General features: G+C 41.5%; 1 protein-coding gene and 1 long non-coding RNA gene across 2 annotated transcripts in view; one reads left to right on the top strand and one right to left on the bottom strand.

Moving 5' to 3' along the window:
- Positions 1-406: 406 nt before the first annotated feature.
- On the bottom strand, positions 407-9022 carry LOC126045210 (uncharacterized). The gene is made up of 3 exons (XR_007507960.1): positions 8722-9022; positions 6029-6163; positions 407-628 (listed from the first exon to the last, which is right to left on the bottom strand). It is a non-coding gene; the product is annotated as an uncharacterized LOC126045210 (long non-coding RNA).
- A 241-nt stretch (positions 9023-9263) lies between these two features.
- The window catches only part of COG6 (component of oligomeric golgi complex 6), a 57801-nt gene continuing 51753 nt past the window's right edge, over positions 9264-15311 (top strand). The window contains 5 exon segments of the mRNA XM_049815975.1: positions 9264-9419; positions 9421-9561; positions 10179-10322; positions 10684-10755; positions 14446-14504. Of these exon segments, the coding sequence (XP_049671932.1) occupies positions 9264-9419; positions 9421-9561; positions 10179-10322; positions 10684-10755; positions 14446-14504 (572 nt within the window).

The raw sequence follows: 15311 nt of genomic DNA, 5'->3' as shown, positions 1-15311 counted from the left end.
TGCTTCTGCAATATAACTACATATTTCAATATTCCTTTTCACGATGAAAAAGCTAATTAGCAAGGTCGTTACAGTTGCCACTTTTAAGGGGGAAGATAGTAATTCCATTAATGTGCTCACAGGAACTTCATTTATATTACCTCTTAACCTTTACAAGGATATTATAATTTCAATAATTAATTGCTTTTTGCCATTTAATTTGCAGTTTACCATTTTCAAGGGAAATTACCCATTAAACCGAGGACTCTTTTTTTTTTTTTTTTTTTCTCAAAAAATCCTTCACTCAAATATACACCATAAGCTGTTCTTAGAGAAGCTAGATATTTGCTAAGCCACTTTCACCTTTGAGAAGACAGGGCCGTGGTAGCTCTGCATATTAAAGAACTGCCCATTGCTCAGCCCTTTAACCATCTGGAGGAAAACAAGGCAGAATGGGGCTGCAACAGCAATGAGGAGGGAATTATTTCTTATTCTCTCCTTCCAAATTCAGGAAGTCAATGCATCCTTCCTCTCTGACTGAGGCAGTGAGAGTTGTCTTTCCTCTTTCTTCGCAACCATCTTGTTTCTTCAGCTGAAGTTAATATACGCTGCAATACCCATCCATGTGTGCTTCTGTTAACTTCAGTGACTGAAAAAAGAAAGGAACTTTGGCTCAACCTTGTAAAACACAGAAACTCTGGCCATGAATCACCAAGCACTTCAGCACATCTTCGAGCCAGTGCCTGACACTTTGGAGAATGGAGCTTAATACACATATTCCTGCTCATGCTCAAGTTTCTCGTAAAACAAGTATTCATTTCAATGAATCGGACACAAGCCGATATCCCCGTGGTGGTGTGCTGGCATAATATCTCTGCTACTGATAACAGAAATTGTACAAACCCCATCATGCTAAAAGAAAATTTGATTAATATTGGTATCTGAGGAGGTGAGTAATGCATCCCAAGTAGGCATATGTCTGATAGAGTGAAACACGTACCTCTGAGAGATGGATTTGCATGGGAAGATGGAAAGGAGGTGACAAAATGAATAAAGAAAGGAGATGCAGAAGAAGAGGAGACAGAAGAAGCAGGTATGAACTAGACTGCACCATTGATTTATGAATGAAAACCTAAAAGTTTTTCTGATTCAGGTGCAAAAATTAAACTAGCCCTTGGGCAGTTCTACCTTTGCAACTGGCAAGTTGATATGTCACCCAAAATGATATGTATCTGGATGATATGTCACATGCCTACAGGCAACAAGTGGATTGTTTTACTGTGAAAATAAAGCATTTATTTAATTAATTGTAAGATCAAACATCCTGGGTTTTTTACCCCTTACCCATGAGTATAAGGAGAGTCTGGGCTTACACCAGCATTCAGACACAGTTATTTCGTTTCCACAGGACTGAAGCTGGGGCACATTCTTAGTATTATTTGCAGAGAATCAAAAGCCACAGTCAGACCAACAGGGGTAAAAAAAATTCAGTGTCTAGCCAATGGTCCATCATACAAGTTTTCAGTGCAGCCAGTGGAGAGGACTAGGTAGAAATCTCAGGATGAATTGCCTTCTGAAAGTGCCTTTCTTTCACTCCTCTGATAGGATGGTTAGCTCTGGACTTCACCTCTGACTTTGAGATAGTAGAAGACCAGTAAGCTGTATCCCACCATAAGTACTTAATTTTGTCTTCAAGTCTTCAGGTATCCAAGCTGAAGAGAGCAAGAAGAGATTCAGGCTACTTAATATTCAGAGTTTCCTGTATCAGCAGTGGATCAGCAATCACACCACTAGTAAAGCAGCAAAATACTGTGCTTTTTGACTAGTGAAAGGAAAGCCTAGCTCCATGCCAGCATGGACATTTCTTGCCATAATCTTTCCGCAGTGAGGCACAAATATCGTTTAAAGACAATCTGCTAATTTCTGCCAGTTAGCGCTGCAATCTGAAATCTGGTTAAGGCACCTGATGCTTCTCTTCAAGGTGTTATTGTGCCTGTATTATTCAAACTCTAGAGTTTATCACATAAAAGGCCATGTATGGGACAGAAGTAGAAAGAAGCCGCTAATCACCAAAATTAATATTAAAATATCCTTTCAAAACTTCCAGATTGGCAGTTCATTCAACTTGACATTTGTTTTTTGAAAGGCATGTGCTCTGCATGCACAACAATGTTTTAAGGTGTCATTGTTTAAGGAAGTTGACAGTGATGGGTGATGTATAAACAGGCTGATGATATTCTGAAGAGAGCCCTACCTCCATGGACAAGAAAGTCCTTGCCAGTTTGCATGCACAAGGAAGCTTGGGCCTATTCTGGGGAATTTGATAGTCTCTTGTAATTAATACTGTAATTGGAGGCTGCTGGAAATGCTCCTTGAGCTCCTGCCAGGGAATGCGAGTGCTTCGCAAAGCTGTTGACGCCGTGCTGTATGCCAGCCGAACCGACCTACTCGGCTGCAGTATATGCTGACACAGAACTCCTGCATTGGCAAAACCCTCATCTGAGCAGGAAAATGCACAATGCTTTTTCCTTCCAATGTAATCACAGAGCGATGACATCAGTACTATCCAGCCACCTGACAGCTGCATCACCCAGGGTGGCAAGGCTGAGCTGTCCTCCCCCTGCATTTCAAAGCCCATCACCGTGCTCCTGCCTGCTGTCCTGCAGCCAGCTGGGACAGACTAGGTCACTGCCACCCTGCCCATTCTTGGCAAAGCTGCCCAGACTCATTCCAGCCTCACTATTTCAGATTGCAAATGGATAAATATTCACCAGAGATGCTGAAGATTAGAAACAAAGTTGCTTCCTACAACCTTTGCCTTCCCTTGGGGACATAGTTATTGGCTTCCAGTGTGTCAGTCATGACAATGCCAGTCCTGTAATAATGCCATGAAAGCAGAAAGGGATGGCAGATAATTGTAGCAAGAATCTGCAGGCTTAAACATATTTCTTCTGGAGGTGAGCAGATCTTTGCAGAGAAATTGTTTGCAACTCATCTGCAGTGACTGCGACCAGTGTCAGCCGCTAACTAATAAGTTATTTTTATCCACTGCAGCTCTCCAGCATCTCTGAGGGTGATGGCATCTCACCAAGGCTTTGGAAGGGCTGCATGAGCTGACACACAAAGATGAATGGTTGAGGCAAGCCAGAAGAACACTTCTGAGTCAACTTTACAGAGGGAATCAAATCCAGATATAACAGGTAGCTCCACACTGGAGTTGCTGAGATGTTGTTTTGCTTCCCTCCTGGCAGATGTCAGAGAGTGTGGCTTCTACCATTTTGGAAACTTTTACTTTTCCTGCTGTAGCAATAGAGTTCCATTAAATTCACCCAGAGTTGTTATGAGCACTAGGGAAACCTGTTTATGACACTCATACCTGTAAAATTAGGTGGATGTAATGCTGCTATGAAAATCGCCATGATTGTCTGTATTTTTATGTGACTTGCATTAATAACATCCCTAAGGTGCAGTTTCACAAGAAGATGGCTTTTGTGGTCAAGCTGCCCTACTTTTACCCTTATGCCACACCGTTTGTTGTCCCCTCAAGAGTTCCTTGTGCCCTCATGGTTCCAGATTCACTTTTGCCTGACAAAATTGTTAGCTGCCATTTATAAGGGAAGTCCTATCCCCCAAGTGTCCCTTGCTATATACTCCTGTCCCTCCTGTGCCTATATGAACATTTGTGCAGGATTTGCTGGGGTAGCAAGGTGAGAAGTCTATCATCTTATGCAACTACAACCCAAGGAACAGCTATCAGATCCAGTAGAGCAGTTATTAACACTGAAGACTGTACTTTGGATAGTCACTATGGTAAAGAAATTGGCTGGAGCTGAGAGGAGCCAGTCATACTACCCTGCCTGCATCGCAGAAGTGTGTGTGTGGGTAGAAGCAAAAAGAGCAAGATGGCAAAAGTTATACAACAGGAATTTAAAAGGAGCTTTGGAAAAGACAAATGGGCTTCAAAACAGAGACCAGCCAGTCAATGCAATAGAGAAAATGAAATGGAAAAGGCTGCAAAAATGCACTTCATTATACATTTTATTACTATGTCTATATTTATGTATCTCTTGTCCTGTCAAGTGGAGTAATACTATCTTGGAATCCTGTATGAATCCTGAATGGCAGCAATATATGCTACATTTATCATGCATCTTCAGGGACTTGAACTGTTAACACAAAGCGACCATAGTGTTTGGGTTCTGGGGATGACAAGAATTGCCTAAGCTATGCAGGCATTTTGGTGAAGAAGGGTCATGGTTCATCAGTAGCTGTGGGGGCTTAAGGCAGTGGTCTGGATTTCCATTAAAGGATCGCAGTGAACAGTCTGTTCACATGAAACTCACCAGAAAAGTCAAGGGAAGAAAAAAATATGAGATTCAACTGAGATCCGTAAGACATGGGTATTTGACCCACAGGACTGGATTAAAATACAGCAGCTGGAGGAGCTGTCAAAAAAGGGAACTCTGCCAAGTTTGCAGCAGGTATGGTCTGTGTTAAAACATGTGCTGCTGATGTACTTACTCAAAAGACATTTTTTCTAATGCCATCATTCTCATGATTTATTAGATCTACCTTTGGCTTCTCATGATCCATGTCATGGCCATGTCATGATCCCATGGATGGCCTTGTGCTGATTGGCTGATGTGAAGGCACTGCCCAGTAATTTAGGTATCATTCTCTAGATTTTATTTGCTAGAGACTGACCTCAGCTGAGATCAGGACGTAGTGAAGAGTACTGTTTCTTTGCCTGATGGTGAATAGTTGTAATTTTTGTTCAGTTGTTTGGGTTACTTTTATTTCATCTGTAAAACAGAACACATTCCAGACACTTTTTGCTAGCAGGACACAGGCAGTCCTTGCGTGAAGAGAAAGGATAGCAGGTCTGGCATACACCATTAGCATTATATCATGTGTTACTTGTGTCCTGCTTCTGCTTTTTTTTGGCAAAAATTTTCCTCTTCATTGCTATATTGTTATTATAATGATAACAACAATCTCTTATATTACAGATCTCATCGGCATACTAATGAGCACGTGCAAAGGAAGATAAGCTTTATAACTCAGCCACAGAGACATAGTGTCACTAAGGTGATGTGGTTAGTCAGCCAAAAGCAAATATTAGTTCTCCTGGCTCCACCATCTAAGCCACTTGTTTCTTTTTTTTCTGGGTGAAATTTGGGCCCTCACTGAAGTGAGTGGAAGTGCCATGACCAACGCTATTGACCTTGCTGGGGATGTGGCCATGTAGTTTAGATGACCACTTCCTTAGAGAAGTCCTGTATTGTGCAGAGTTCTAGAGCCAAATATATTTAGACCAAATCCTATTAGTTTTGCTGACACAGTACTTCCCTTGAAATCAATGGTTGGTTTTTTTTTAGCACGAGATGAACAGGAAGATTTCATGGGTTTGGTATGCATTAAAGTGCATGCTGTACTGCTAGTGTTATCTTTTCAGTGAGTTATAACAAACAGGACTTTTACAGCTCCTCAACCAGGTGGCTGATTCAGCATCACATATATTATAGCCACTACTGCTGACTGTGAGGCATGACAATAAATCCTCAAGTGAGATGGTATGTGCTAACTGAAAACTTCAGACGGTACATTCTTCTGGACCTTCAAGGGACACAGACAGGTTTCACTACGTGACTACAGGTTGCTGTCAGGGTGACCTTTAGCCAAATCACTCACGGAGTCATACCTTAATTTGCAGAATGGGGTGCACGCTGTCTGAGTTTTGAAAAATTATTAGCTCAAGGAATGGCCTGATTTGGTCTAGTGAAAAGTATCTACGATATTAACCTCTTGGAAAATAAACCATCAAAAACTCCAACTCTAATTGACTTAAAGACACAGAACATTTTCCTGTGCTCCTGCCTATCAGCTGAATTTCTAGCCCAACCAGAGCACAAAATGACATCAAAATGCTGGAGAAAGCCAATGAATAATTTGATGGCAGAGAACTAGTGAAGAACATAAGGCAGTGATGGATTTCTTTTGGGGTATGTTGTGTGCAGTGGAGAGCCTGGCAGAGCTGAGTTCCACTCACCTGATCTTCTATAAGGGCTGCAGCATAAAGGGCTATTATCACTTTCACAGGGATGGCATAGCTGAGCAGCAAGTTACTATAGGCAGCTTCCTGCAGGTGTTCTTCACTGCAGCTGAAACCATCAGGGCCTGTAAACTGTATGTAACAGCAGCATTGTCAAATTATTTTTATCTATTACACTGTAAGAAAATACAACTAATTATGGGCATTTGTTATATGACCTTTCACCTCCCTAACTTGATTTCATAATCTTTCCTGTTCCTATGTCCTCTGTGCACCATACTGAGGCAAGCTCTGCATTAGTCTGGTTTTTCTTCCTTCTTTCCTCCCTTCCTGCCTCCCTATTCCTCCCTCAATCTCTTCTATTATTCTTCTTTTAATGTATTTTTACATTTTCTTCTTCCTTCATCACAAAAATCCTCCTTTCATACCCTCATTTGCCTATGACAACACCCATAGCAAGGGCTATTCCTCCCGCTCTGTATTTAAGAAAACATTTCCTTTATGTCCTGCTCTGTTGCTTCTCTTTTGTCACAGGGTAGGGAAATAGCAGCTCCAGTCACCTCTTTGACCCCAGTCAACCTATTCATCCAGTGTAGTTTTATTCTGCCTTTTAAATAATCTGCCTAAATAATGCCTTTTGAGGAACAGATTCAGGTGACTACTACAAACCTTTTGTCTTTGCCTTCAAAAAGTACATGTACCTCCAAGCATTTGAAAGTGCAACGGCATTATTAGCTTGAGCTATGTAGATGGCAGGTGGCATTCTACAGACCACACATTCTTTGTTCTGCGGGCTAAACTGTGGTCCTGTGTGTAGTGCACTAAATGAGTGTTTTGTGAACACTTTCACCAGCTGCATAGTGGTAACACTTATTTTGCTGTCTATTCCTGAGGGGGAAAAAAAACCACCAACCCCCAAAAAACCAACATAATAAGGAACTGAGATAAGAGAATCAACAGAAAACACCACATACTAGCCATTTCTTTGCTGACACCTGTAGTTTTGTTGCCGTATCTAGCTTTGGTAAGGGAACTTATGCTTGAGTAAATTACACACACTCACAAAATGTCCATTCATACACAGAAACTGATATCTGAAATCAAAGTCCCTTCATGCAGTTACAGAACACAAGCTCCCAGTCGTTTTATCCCACAATTTACATCCAGTTGACTTAACGGGACAATGCTTGCTGGTGGACAAGCAAACTGGTAAGAATCGTGCAAAATCCATCTTTGTGACACATACATGCCATGGCATAGCAGCTGAGTTTTAGATGGTGACCTCATTGCATGATCACATTTACATTTTTGATTAAAAAAATCTGAGGAAAAATCTAGCCTGCAAATATTATGCATATTGGAAAAAGAGAGTGGGAATCTAATATTCCTAAAAGAAGAACAAAAGGTAAGCCCTGGTGCCCTCATACAAATACTTCTTTCAGTTGTGGAAGATTAAAAAGTGCTCACTTGATTATCTCTTCCCATTTTCCTGGGAGAACACATGCACAGATAAACACATGCTGTTTCAAAATCCTGTGGGTTCCTGCCAGCCCAATGTGTTACATTAGCTAGAAGCATTCTGGCTCATGAAACACATTCTTGAAAAAATGTACACCTATCAAGAAGCATCTGAAAGCAGAACTGGATGCTTCAAAAGAAAATGCATGTACCAACCGACAGAAGAAAATCTTTGTGGCTCCTTGTATGCTTGTGGTATAACTTGCTGGATGAGACTTGGCAATGGTCTTGACTTATCTGACACTTGTGGTTCAGATGTTCAAGTCTTTCAGACTTCAAGGTGTGCCTTCATTCTGTCAACTCATCCAACAGGTTAACAGCATTTGAAACCTTCGAACTGCTAATAACATCCAATTTATAGTTGGGAGGAGATCTTTCTAATAACAGGATTTTCCTGACTTGCTTAAATATTAATTGCTGATGCCTGGGACGACTGCGTGCTGGTTTATCTCCTCATTTTAAGTCTAAAGAAGGTTCCTGACACAGAGAAGGGAAATCCTGGCTCTGGGAAGCTTAGTCAGGAGTAAAAGGTATCTAGGAGGAGGTAACATGAGTGAAATAGGGGGCAGGAACAGAAACTAAGAAGGGAAATGAGGTGTCTGAAAATACTTGAAAACCTGCTTACTGACTAGCCAAGAGTAGAAACAAGGCACTAGACAGGCTGTTCAGAAAAGCTGGCCTTTTATGTAGAGGATCCATGTGAGGAAGTAAACAAAAAATAAAAATTAAATAGAAAAATATCCTATCGCTGTCACCATCATGCTAAGATTTCGGGGGGGGGGGGGGGGGGGGCTCTAGTCATATAATTTTTTCCTGAGGTAAATGACTCAAAGTAAAAGACAAGAAATGAGTGGATTAAAACATTCAGAAGTTCAGTGCTCCATCTCGGGCATAAAGGCAAACGCTACCCTGTTCACTTGCAGGTCTTTTTGGGAAAAGCCTACCGAAGAGCACTGTGAAGTCCCCAAACTCCTGCAGAGTTAAGCTACGTCTTGAGCCTCTGCTTTTTGATCCACACACCACCAGACAAATGGAAAGACTTTGAACTGCACGTGCGAGGCGCTGTTGTTCTCAGAGCTAATACTGTGGCGGGACCCTCATCTTCCTAAGTAACAGCTGTGTGCTGTATCTAGTCATCTTCTCTCCATGGCATCTTACCTCCACCCACGTACCTGCTTTCTGTCCTTGGGAAAAGCTCAGAGAAACCCCTCCGTCGCACCTCTGCGCTCCGCACGGGACGCGTCGTGGCTGCGGCAGGGGAGAGGGGCGCAGGGCCACGCTCCTCCGGCTCTTTGACCCAATGCCAACCCGAGGGGCACACTGTAGCTCCTGTCGCAGGCCAGGCCGCCTGGGCTGCCCAGGGGAGCCAGGCCGAGCTGGCCGCTGCTGTCCCGGGGGTCACGGATCCCCCCACGGCCCCGGCTGGCAAAGCCACGGCTCCTCCGCTTTGAGGCAGGGGCAGCTCTGCTGCTCTGGGGCGGCAAGGAGAAGACTTCAGGGGTAAGGCCTGTGTGTTGGTAACTGTGTGTCGGAGCAAGGCAGCAAGCTCGCTTCGATGCGCTTTTGCTGCCATTGCTGTTAGCCTGTGCAATAAAGAGTCCGCTTATCTTCTTTCTTTAGTCATGCTTGCAACTGAAGCATTTATTTCATGAGGCGAATATGACCCAACCTCAGGAAGCGAGCCCTCTTTCTGATCACCAAGGGGGAATCTTCTATGTACTCCCCTGAGTTCCACCTGCACTGGGGACCGAAGGCCCGGCTCACACCGCCGGCCGTCGCGGGCCTGCGCCCCGGGCCGGAACCAAAGCCTCGGGAGCGCGTTTCCGCCGGAGCCGGCCCGCTGCCGCTGCGGCGCTGTCTGGGGGCGGCCAGGGAGGGCTGCAGCCATGGCCGACACCGCCGCGCCGCCTCCGCCCGCCCCTCCCGCTCCGGGGCTCCCGGCTGCCCCTGGCAGCAACCCGCTGTCCCGCAAGCTCAACAAGATCCTGGAGACTCGCCTGGACAACGACAAGGTGGGGTGGGCGGCGGCTGAGGCGAGGCGGGCCGGGGCCGGGGCCGGGGCCGGGGCCGGGGCCTGGGCCTGCCGGGCGGGGAGCGCCCTGCGGGGAACGGGCCGGACGGGCCGTGCGGGGCTGGAGCCCGGGGCCCGGGGAAGGGAGCCCTGCCGCCTCCCTCCGTCCCGCGGCCGATGTTCGCAGCGCGGATTAAAGGTAAAATTCCTTTTTGCTTCCGCGGCGATGTGCCGCGCTCCTGCTCGACCCCTTCAAATCGCCGGGAGGCTTGTGCTGCTGAGCTCAGGGGACACCTCGTAAGCTTTTTCTGATTTAAGCGTTTTCTAGCAGTGGATGGGTCGTGCTTTAACCGAATGTAACCTTAACTGATTAAAGCGATTCTAAAATAGTAGATGAAGCTGTGTGTTACAACGTTCAGGAAGAAGAAAGACTCAGCAGTTATTTCAGTGATTTACCAGCTGATCTGGAGCGTGTTTAGATAGTTTTTTTTCTTTAAAATCACATAGTAGGGTTTGGTTTGTTTTTCCCTAAGGCTGTGAGCTTGGGATGGTTGCAGACTACGTAACCTGATTCTTTGTAACTGTGTGGAAAGTTAAGGTCTTTTTTTTATTTTCTAGGAAATGCTGGAAGCACTCAAGGCTCTCTCGACCTTTTTTGTTGAAAACAGTTTGCGCACTCGAAGAAACTTGCGTGGAGACATTGAACGACGAAGCTTAGCCATAAATGAAGAATTTGTCCATATATTCAAGCAAGTTAAAGAGGTAGCGTTTTTGCAGAGTGACTAGCTATCTTGCAAGAGTACTGCTATGTAACATTTAAAAAAAGAAAAAAGGATTAAGAGAGATTGTGACTTCCCTGGACAAATATACTTTTACAGTAAAATTGTTTCATCATTTGTTTCATTTGATGAAAATCCTGCGCAGAGAGAGGTGATGTTTCAAACAGATAAAAATACCAAGTGAATGCTCATCTTTAGAGGTGCGTTCCCTCCATTGATTAACAGGGAGCCTAGAGCAACTATGTTCCTTGTAACTTGGGCATCTCGTTTTGGTGGGATGAAGCTGGGCCTAGGCATGGCATTTCTGATTTAAAGCACAGTTACTGTTATTTGAAATTCTTTAGGAACTTGAGAGTATAAATGAAGATGTGCAAGCGATGAGCAGCTGCTGTGAAGATATGTCCAGTCGTTTGAAGGTAATATTTAAATAAATGTTCTCTGTATATTTTTACTTTTGAGGTGTGACTATTTTCTTTTAAAAAGATAAATCATTGTTTTGGAGGATTAACAGCGACACTGAGATGTTTCCATTGTTTGCGTATTGTGTTACTTTAGGATATTAATATGTTTCTTTTTACTTACTTAGAAAATATATTGAGGAAATAATTTTCATTTCTTCCAAATTGCAATTCAGAATGCAGCAATGTACTTATTTTGGGAACAGCAGTGTGATACCCATTTGTATGTGAGTGGAGAGAAAATATTTTACTAGATTTGATGTGTGTGAGATGAAAGGGTTAATTACATTTGTGTATTTCCATTTAAAGTTTATGTGCCTTACACACTGACTACATCTGTTGAGTTATGTGTTCATATAAATAGCTCAAGTATATTCGTAAGAAAATATCTTGTAATCCAAAGAGGGAGACGAATCTAGTGTGCCATCTTCATTCTGTTGGTTTTGTTTCATCACATTGTCTCAAAATGCTGATCTGCAACAAAACCAATTCTGTTTTGTATTAATCCTGAATCCGTAATATTTGGAGGGGGGAGAAAAGTTGTGTTTTATAATGCATTACTAAATCTGGCTTGAGTTTAATGTACAATATTCAATACAGTGATGAGTTTAAAAAGTTTATGGATGCTGAAGTATAGATGTTTTGCCAAACCAAATCTGTTCTGAATATAGCACATAAGTGAGAGTCCTTCACTAAAAAATCCTGTGAAAACAGTTGCTTTTTCCCTTCCTAGTGTATGTGTACTTTAGATGTCCCCCTAATTAGATGAATAGGTTCATAGTCATTGTACGTAATTTTTATAAGAATGCTTGTAGTTTGATGAGCTTGTTGCAAAAAGTGTGGAAGTACAGTGTAGCCCACTGCAGTACTTAATTTTCAGTTTTGGAAGGCAGTGGGTAATGCACCTGGGAGGTCTCGGATCTCTTTGAAGGTGTTAATGTGATGTATTCCCTAGTGTAGTTCAGGGACTGTTTGATTAAACACTTAGGTGTGGAAATGAGCCAAGCGTCCATGCAGATTTTTACTCTTTTCTGTCTTTAGATCATGAAATGTAACTATCATCTGTGATTTTCAACACCTCCCCCTCACCCCGACCCCGACCCCCCCCCCCTCCCCCCTCCCGAGTAAAGCCACCCTGCAGTGATTTCTTTTTTCATTAAAGTCGGTAGGTAGCTTTGTTCTGTGCACCACATGAGGGTTCCTCTAGAGCCCTGTAGAACTCTTAACTTGTCTCAATTCAAACCATGTTTTCTTTGTCTGTATGAATGTAAAGTAAGTTAATAAGCCCATGAACTAGCACTCAGTTGTTGAATACTTTGGTATTTTATCTGTAATAGGACATGAAGACTTGCAAGGACGTGCTCAAGCTGAATAAGACGACAAAAATTAACTAAGAGTAGGGCAAATAGAAGATATAAAGAGGACTATCTATAGCATATAAGGCAGGAAAGTGTGCTAAAAGAGCAGAACAAACATGAGATATGAAAGGGCCTATATATTGATAAGCCAAAAAGCTTTTTACCTTTTTTATTTTGTAAGTTTATAATACCATCCAATCCAAATAACTGGTTACTGTCAGATCTGATTTCAGGACAGTGATTTGATAAATGCAATGGCTGAAACGGAGAGAAGGAGGCAAGTGCTGGAATGGAGTAAAGCCGGGTTGAAGGATAATGAAAGTTTAATTAGTATACTGAGGTGGGGAGGAAGAGAAAAATATTTCTATTTTGGATTTGCCAGAAACATCAAATATCAACTTGCTGACTTTTCTGGCATGTCTGACTCTTTTCTGCCAGTTACCTTGTTTAGGTTAGATGAAAGCTTTTTCATTGTGTACATACAATAATAACAGTATCTGGCATGTATTTGAATGCATGTAAATAAAAACTGGCTTTCTGATATATCTAGCTAGATCCAGAAAAACTGCTTTTCTTTCCTTTCTGCTGTCCTACTGTTAGCATTCTTCTTGGCAATTAGTACTTCTGTCCAGAAGGTACTGGAAAGGAAGCAAATTTCTTCTTCTCTCTTTTTGGTTTATTAAAATCTCCAACTCTGAAGGAAGGAGGGGGATAAAAGTCTAAAAAAAGAATTAGTAGATTTCTATACTGAATAGTTCAGGTCTAGTCTTTTGTTGTAATAGTCTTTCTCTGTTAGGCTGAAGCATTGAAAATCAATATTATTAAAAAAAAGTTTAAAATACAAATAAATTAAAAAATCTATTATTATTTATATAAGATTAAAAAAATGCTTAAAGATATCTTAAATTATTTGGGAACTACTAAATGTGCAGTAAATTCTGTTGAGTTTTTATTAAATTTGCATGCTAGTCCATAAGTTTCCTTTACAAAACTTCAGCAGCTGGCACCTCAGCTGTCTATATTCATGGAATAGCTCAGGCTCCCTCTGATGACTGAGGTTGTACTTGCGTGGTTGCAGTCCTACTTTCACCTTTCAAAGCATTGCTGTACCTTGACTGCTCTTCCATTGTAATTAATGTGGTGTGGCAGTGTGCATATATACTTGCATTAGACCTCTCAGGGGTTTCAAGACTGGCATCTTCATTTTGGCAAACGCTGTAATTTAGACCTCCTACAGTCTTGATGTTATTCACACAGAATATCTTTACAGCTGTTCCCACCTCCTCACTTGCAATATTATTCCATACTAATGCATTTTGATTTCAGGATATTTTTTTTTGTTAAATCTTTATTTTTCTGCCTAAATGATCACTGGTGGTATCCAGTGGGAAACCAACAATTCCAGATGTCTTTTATCTTCTTGCTGAGTGATAAGTTTCAGAACTCTAACTTCAGTTGCAGCAATCCCTTTAGTCATGCAACTGCTGTGTGTAGCAGAATTATTTCTGCATGGATTCCCTTGTGTTGTCACCACTGAACATTTAGGGCTGTGATGAATTTAAGTGCATTGCTCTTAGAATCATAGAATCGTTTAGGTTGGAAAAGACCTTTAAGATCATTGAGTCCAACTGTAAACCTAGCACTGCCAAGTCCACCTCTAAACCATGTCCCTAAGTGCCACATCTACACGTATTTAAATACCTCCAGGGATGGTGACTCCACCACTTCCCTGGGCAGCCTGTTCCAGTGCTTGACAGCCCTTTCAGTGAAGAAATTTTTCCTAATAATTTTTCTTGGTCCTTACAGCCCTGTAAACTGCTTGGACTCTAGAGCTAAACTTGCTTAGACCAGCAGAGCTGTATTCATGTTGTCTAAAATGTCTGGATGGACACTGCTACTGGGCAGTTTAGCATCCAAAGGAATTTCTTTCATTTTTCATTTTGTAACAGCAAACAATTTACAGTCAATGGACAAACAAAATAATCAGAGCTGTTTCTAATATTTATAATAATGTCTTTGTGTTAAATATAAATTAAAAATCAACTGTGTGTGAATATAAATGTATATAAAGATGAAAATATATCTAGATAAGGTAGGTTATTTTTTCATGCCTGAAAATAGGGAGAATAATGAATACTTATTTCAAGAAGGCCTTTTGTTTCAAAGTGTACACTCTTTAAACAGCTTATAGTCAGAAAGCTTCAAAAATATTATGTATATTAAAGGTTGTGCAATAACATTTGATATGTTTGTATTTTTCACATGTTTAACAATTCTAATTGTATTCTAGGCAGCAAAGGAACAAACACAGGACTTGATAGTAAAAACCACAAAACTCCAGGCAGAAAAGTATGTATACCACCTTATTTATTTCTTGAAGACATTTTCTTCTAGATCTGATTATGCCACTCTTATTTTTGAGTAATGACTTTTGGGTTTTTTGTATTTGTACTTTGTTTTTAACACTATCTGTGTTTATAGCTCAATTGGAATAAAAATACTGAACTCAGTTTATTACTAGAGGGTACAATAAGGTAAGAACATGTGTTGGTGCTTGTTGCAATAAAAATTGGCCTTTTGGGGAAGAGAATCCGTTATAGTGGTACAGCATGCAGAATACAGATGTGCTTTATCTAATGTCAGCTGGTAATCTAAGTTATACTGTTTTGTAACAGGTATGGACCTACTCAGTGTCTCATCAGTTTCACAGGTTTCTTGCTGCTGTTAATGCTTCATATCCAATGGAAATCACTCTCTTATTGAGGGACTGTATGTAGGAACAGAAAGTTGGATTATAACCTACTCTGCCATATTTAACTGTGGAATACATAAGTGCTCTTTAATGAGCCTAACACAGACCACTTTTTCCCTTGGTTCTCCAACCTCTTGTGGAAGAAAAGATTTGTATTTTGCTCTTTTCAGTATTTTTATTCATGGGAAGGGGATAATAGCCTGTGACAGAATCAAGTAATCTTTATTGTTTTTATGTCTAGCGTATCTGGTTTTACAGCTTTAGGCTTTGTCAGTGTAGAAGAATGAGTATCCTTGCTTTATGAGCTTTCTTCTGAAAATTATATACAGTTCACTGGAGATTAGGAATTATTATTTCCAGTGATAGGTAGTTTCTAGTAGAAATTACGGCTTTGGATAGCTCTT

This window comes from Accipiter gentilis, chromosome 13 (assembly GCF_929443795.1).
Source record: "Accipiter gentilis chromosome 13, bAccGen1.1, whole genome shotgun sequence".
In the NCBI taxonomy this organism is placed as follows: Eukaryota; Metazoa; Chordata; class Aves; order Accipitriformes; family Accipitridae; genus Astur; species Astur gentilis.
Note: the sequence above shows the minus strand (reverse complement) of the source record. Positions and strands in the feature narration are given on the sequence as shown.